This window comes from Pristiophorus japonicus, chromosome 20 (genome assembly GCF_044704955.1).
Source record: "Pristiophorus japonicus isolate sPriJap1 chromosome 20, sPriJap1.hap1, whole genome shotgun sequence".
Taxonomy (NCBI): Eukaryota; Metazoa; Chordata; class Chondrichthyes; family Pristiophoridae; genus Pristiophorus; species Pristiophorus japonicus.
Window position 1 is genome coordinate 14,583,763 of NC_091996.1, and position 6,296 is coordinate 14,590,058.

Below are 6,296 nucleotides of genomic sequence, written 5' to 3' on the forward strand. Positions count from 1 at the left end.
ATCTCCTCACCGGAAGGGATTATAGTGGGGCTGTGGGCTGGAGCACCAGCGCATGGTGACCATTGATTGGTGGGACGGAGGTTTGATTTGCCGTCTGTCCCTCCCCCCATTCCATGGGTTTTCTGAGGCAGGCTGCTCTATGATGTAAGGGTGAGGAGCAGAGGCCAGCTACTGCCCCATAGGGTGCAAGAATCGTTCCTGGGCCAATGTTGTACATATCTTGGTGCTTGGCTGAAGAGCAGCACCCACAGAGGCCTGGGACTGGGTCTCACACCTAACCCCTCATCCACAGGAAGCAAGACCTGTACAACGAGGGAGACCAGGGACAGACAAAGGGGTTTCATAGCCTTTCAAAAATAAATCTTATTTAAAATCAAAAAGATATTTTCAAAAGAATTAGCTATATATGGGCAAGGTTATAAAGGAATACTTGCATTTATATAGTGCCTTTCATGACCAAAGGACATCCCAAAGCGTCACTGTTGTAATGTGGGAAACGCGGCAGCATATTTGCGCACAGCAAGCTCCCACAAACAGCAAGCTCCCACAAACAGCAATGCGATAATGGACTGATAATCTGCTTTTAGTGATGTTGGTTGAGGGATAAATATTGGCCAGGACACCAGGGATAAATCCCCTGCTCGTCTTCGAAATAGTACCAGGGGATCTTTTATGTCCAACTGAGAGAGCAGACAGGGCCTCGGTTTAATGTCTCATCTGAAAGATGGCACCTCTGACATTGCAGCACTCCCCCAGCACTGCACTGGGAGTGTCAGCCCGGGATTATGTGCTCAAGTCTCTGGAGCGTGACTTGAACACACAACCTTCTGATTCAGAGGCGAGAGTGCTAGACCACTTTATGGGGACTACCATTTTAATGAAGCAACATTTAGTGTGACGGGGTAACAAACTCCTCTGTCTCTGTGCTCGCGTGAGATGTGAGCTTGTCCAGATAGGTTAACGCTTTGCACTTGATCAGTCCGTAGTATGTTTCTATCATAGTGCAGTGTCCGCTGTCATCGGTCTCCTCCCAGGCCCTGGCCAGCTCCTGGTTGGTCATCCCATAAGAACTAAAGATGAATTTGTAGCAGCAGCGATTGAACCGAATGTGCTTCTCCCCAGAGAACCTGGAGCTGTGGATGGGCACCACGCCAGCCTTCTTGGCGCAGATTCCGACATAAATGTCTTCAGGCATTGAGGTCTCCATCGACACGGAGACGACGAAAACCTTCCGGGCAACATCCTGCGAGATGACAAAGGCAGTAGCACTGCAGTAATCGGGGTAATATTTCTCTGAATACAGACTGGCCGGCACGTAGTATTTGCTCTGGGGGTCTCTGACCGGCATAACCTGGTGGTAGACCCTCCCAATGTAGAGATCTTCTGCATGCGTCTTCAAACTAAGCAAGTATTCCATCAAACTTCTGTAGTTGACAAACGTTTCGTCATCAGACTTCAGAATGAATAAAGCTTTGGGGCAAAATGTTACAACCCAGCGCATAATCATGATGGTTTTAAGGATGGCATTGTTGGACGAGTCCACGAAGGTGCCCTGGATGATGTCCCTGTGGTTTGCAAACTCTCTGTTGATGTCCTCTTGGGCTGCCTGCGTTCGAGGGACCCCAATTGCAAATAGAGTCAACAATCCATAACCTTGCACCTCACTTATGTTGGCCCAAGTCTTCCTGATCCTTTCCCGCCGCGTTGTGTTTTCTGCGTCGCTGGAAACGACAGCCAGGAGAAAGAGGTCACCGCCGCCACAAGCCTTTGTGTTGCTGATGCGGAAGAACCTGGAGGCGTTTCTCTTGACCGGGCCCATGTCTAGTTTCCTGGCTCTCTCTCGGATATCCAGCGTTTGGGCATCTGTGTAGGTGGTTGGGGAGGACTGGAGCAGGTATTCCTCCACAAAGTCCGCCCCAAAGAGCAAGGCATGGAAAAGAATCACGTTGAAGAGCAGGAAGCACCACTGATGTGTGCGGAGCCGACAGAATAACAGCTGGACGAACCAAAAGAAGAAGAATACTTAGGGCAAGGAAATGAACATTAGATGGAACAAACCTACTTTTCTTTTTAGTACACACAGAAGGAGGCCATTCGGCCAATCGAGTCCACGCTGGCTCTCTGTAGAGCAATCCAGTCAGTCCCATTCCCTCGCTCTACCCCCGGAGCCCTGCACGTTTATTTCCCTGAAGTGCCCATCCAATTTCCTTTTGAAATCATTGATCGTCTCCGCTTCCATCACCCTCACTGGCAGTGAGTTCCAGGTCATTACCACTCGCTGCGTAAAAAAGTTCTTCCTCACATCCCCCCTGTATCTCTTGCCTAAAACCTTAAATCTGTGTCCCCTAGTCCTTGTACCATCAACTAATGGGAACAGCCTTTCTCTGTCCACCCTACCTCTCACTGTGTCGCTCAATCTCCTTTCTCCCCAGCAAAATATCTGATGCCCGTTTATTCTGCCCACCTCGTTGCCCTTCCCTGGTAACTATAATCCAAGAAAAGTGAAAACAATTACAGCTAACTTCCCTTTTTTACTCCCATCTTTTCATTTTTAACCTCGGTACTTGAAGCCTTAAGTCGACTGAATAATTTATCTGGATCAACTCTGACAATTGTCCACGTCATTTTGAAACCTTCAATGAGGTCAACTCCAGATCACCTCTTTTTGAAAGAAAAGAACCCCAATTTACTTATAACTTCTGACACCAGCTTCACCTTGGTTGTTCAGATTTGCACCTTCTGAGGCTCAAGGACATCCCTTCAAAGAAAATAAGGTTTACAAGTTTCAATTCTATCTCAATGGCACCAACTATTGGAGATGTACTTTTTTGTACGGTAGCTTCCCTTTTATCGAGAGTATCTTCCCATTACCACCCCACCCACCTCGCCTTCCTCCCCTGTTCTCCCCGGGCCACCTGCCTTGGGCAGCCCTCCATTTTGTGCAGTCTCCTCAACTATTAATTGAAGAGAAAGTGTAACACGAAAGGGGCCCTGTCTCCACCGGGAAAACTATTTGGCTTGCCTCAAAATGTGTGACTGCGTTACCCGTATGTGACATCACTGTGAACGCATGGCTCGCCTCTCTTTCCAGATAATCAGATAATGCGTGGTCAAACACCCTTTTCGGTATAATCAGCAGTCCTTTAATAAAGCTCTTCATTATGTTATTATCAAAAGTGGCACCATTTTACAATTAAAGAAGATGTGGGAAATTGCTCTACATACAGAGCCGGGACTCCTCCCACTACAACTTACAATTTATTTTTAGAAGAAGAGGCACCCTCCATCATGAAAAAATGTTTGTGATACCCTCTTACTCATTTGCGGGAGGGAGGGCGGGAGAAAAATGTGAAGCATTCATCATTTTACATCATGGCTCTTTCAGTCAATTTCACAAGTATACTTGTGTATTGCAATGAACATTATTTACAGGAAGTGGCTGGGTCCGACAGCAGAGAGCTGGCACAGAAATGATGGGCCAAAGGGCCTCTTTCTGGTGCTGTAAGCTTTGATGGCTCTACAACTTCTCTAATAGACAAATTGGAACTGTATTATGCAAAAGTGTACAGTTACCGAATGAATATGAACATAAGAATTAGCAGCAGGAGTAGGTCACTCGGTCCCTCGAGCCTGCTCCGCCATTCAATGAGATCATGGCTGATCTTCTACCTCAACTCCACTTTCCTGCACTGTCCCCATATCCCGTGATTCCCTCAATATCCAAAAATCTATTGATCTCTGCCTTGAATATACTCAATGACTGAGCCTCTACAGCCCTCTGGGGTAGAGAATTCCAAAGATTCACCACCCTCTGAGTGAATAAATTTCCCCTCATCTCAGTCCTAAATGGCCGACCCCTTATTCTGAGACTGTGACCCCTGGTTCTAGACTCCCCAGCCAGAAGAAACATCCTTCCTGCATCTACCCTGTCAAGCCCTGTAAGAATGTTGTATGTTTCAATGAGATCACCTCTCATTCTTCTAAACTTTAGAGAATATAAGCCTAGTCTACTCAATCTCTCCTCATAGGACAATCCCCCCATCCCAGGAATCAGTCTGCTCAACCTTCGTTCCACTCCCTCAATGGCAAGTATATCCTTCCTTAGGTAAGGAGGCCAAAACTGTACGCAGTACTCCAGGTGTGGTCTCACCAGAGTTCTATATAACACTCATTTTAAATGAGTATTTATTTTAAATGTTGCCAAACTGATAAGATAATTCAATACTCTCTGTTACTGACCCTTTTTATCTTCTGTTCCAGTCACACTATATGATTTTTTAAAGTTGCCCTCTGATACAATACTTATTGGTACAATATCACAACGCCCTTACCTGCATGGCCAGCACAAGCTCATCAAGTTCCAGGTGATTAAAGCCTTAGCGATGTGCAGGTTACCTGGCCACCAGCAATTGCAGCACTCAGTCTGTTGAGCGGCCGACTTGTGCCAAACTCTACTGTGCAATTTCAAAATGAAGAAAGATGCTGTTTGCTTAACCTAATTCCCCTGTCAGAATGATGCAGTCACAGAGTGAAACCCTATAGCTTGCTCTCGGATCGAATACCTGAGAAAAGGAACAAGAAGCAGGTAAAACACGGAGAACATTTCAGTCATGTTAGATTTTGCTCTATTGCAAACTTTTTCTGATATCGTTTTGGTAACTTGCCTGAATTTGTACAACGTTGAATGAATTACACTGTGCACTTTTTCGCTGTGTATTTATTCCTTCTTGATACAGTTTGTGATGTTGAAAGTAAACTTGCACCAGGTGAATTATTTAGTACCAAAGAAGCAATGGATAACCTTGAATATCAAATATCAGGACATAAAAGAGGCAAGTTAATTAGATAGAAATCAATAGTACATCAGGACTCCCGAAATGAGTTGAATATTACGTAGAACAAATGGAATTCATACAGTAGGGAATTATCATGTTTATTGCATTATGGAATATATGGAGGCTATGATGATATTAATCAATGACTATTAAATATAAATCATAAAGTCAATGCTTGTCAAGGCATGTGGTTTAAATTCAGGTACTTAAGGCAAATTGAAAACCTCCGTCTTTATTCAAAATGGTTTGTTTTCAAATAGGAAAGGTTAAGTTAATTGGGATCTTTTTTTTCACTATATTTCAAAATGAAGGCTAGGAACTATTCTGTTAGCAGGATCCAAGGCAAGAGCAGTGGTCTTTTTTTAGAGGCATATTGAATTGTACAGTATTGGATCCCGAGCAAACCCAGTTTTATGTGATTAATTGCTCATTAGGATTCAAGTTAATCATCCCTATATATTGTGGCTTTCGTTGCTGATGATTGATTGTGATACATCCTTACTACACAGTATAAATGCACACGAGGCCCATGCTTGAGAGAAGGTCAGTCTGTGACCTGTCCTTTATTCCTTAGCACTCAAGTGATGAAGGTGGGTGGAGCTTCCCCTTTTATACCTGAAGGTCCAGGTTAGGAGTGTCTCCCACCTAGTGGTCAGTGTTCTCACAGTGTACAACTTAGGTCAGTTTATACATGGGTTACAATGCTGGTTGAATACATGACATCACCTCCCCCCCCAAAGTCTTATTGGGATCACAGGTTGAGTCTCTCTGGTGGTTTACGCTCATTTGTAGAGCGCCTGAGTTGGGGCTCCGGTTGTTGGGCGCTGGCCTGAGTGTCTGCTGTTTGCAGTGCCTCAGGCCTGTCTGGACTGCCCACAGTGACTGGGCTCTCCTCCCTTTGGTTCTGGTGTTCGGTCACCTGTGGTGGAGTGAACTCTATATCGTGTTCTTCCTCTGTTTCTTCTATGGGGTTGCTAAACCTCCTTTTTGTTGTTTAACTACCAGAATCCTATTTCCCTCTTTGGCAACCACAGTGCCTGCGAGCCATTTGGGCCCTGCAGCGTAGTTGAGGACAAAAACAGGATCATTTACATCAATACATCGCGCCCTCGCATTCCTGTCATGGTAGTGATATTGTGACTGGCGCCTGCTCTCGACAATTTATTTCATGGTGGGGTGTATAAGGGATAATCGGGTTTTGAGCGTCCTTTTCATTAGTAGCTCTGCGGGTGGAACTCCTGTGAGCGAGTGTGGTCGGGATCTATAAGCCAACAGGAGGCGTGATAAGCGGGCTTGTAGGGAACCCCCTTGGAATCTGAGCATCCCCTGTTTGATTATCTGCACTGCTCGTTCTGCCTGGCTGTTTGAGGCCGGCTTGAACGGTGCCGTTCTAACATGGTGAATTCCATTGCCTGCCATGAAGTCCTTGAATTCAGTGCTTGTGAAGCACGGGCCATTGTC

The 6,296-nt window shown here is 45.5% G+C and overlaps 1 protein-coding gene across 1 annotated transcript; it reads right to left on the bottom strand.

Moving 5' to 3' along the window:
• Positions 1–866: 866 nt before the first annotated feature.
• LOC139232878 (beta-1,3-galactosyltransferase 9) lies at positions 867–4,362 on the bottom strand. The gene is made up of 2 exons (XM_070863369.1): positions 4,332–4,362; positions 867–1,996 (listed from the first exon to the last, which is right to left on the bottom strand). The coding sequence occupies exons 1-2, from the start codon at positions 4,335–4,337 to the stop codon at positions 890–892; spliced, it is 1,113 nt and encodes a 370-aa protein (XP_070719470.1). The 5' UTR covers positions 4,338–4,362; the 3' UTR covers positions 867–889.
• Positions 4,363–6,296: the final 1,934 nt, after the last annotated feature.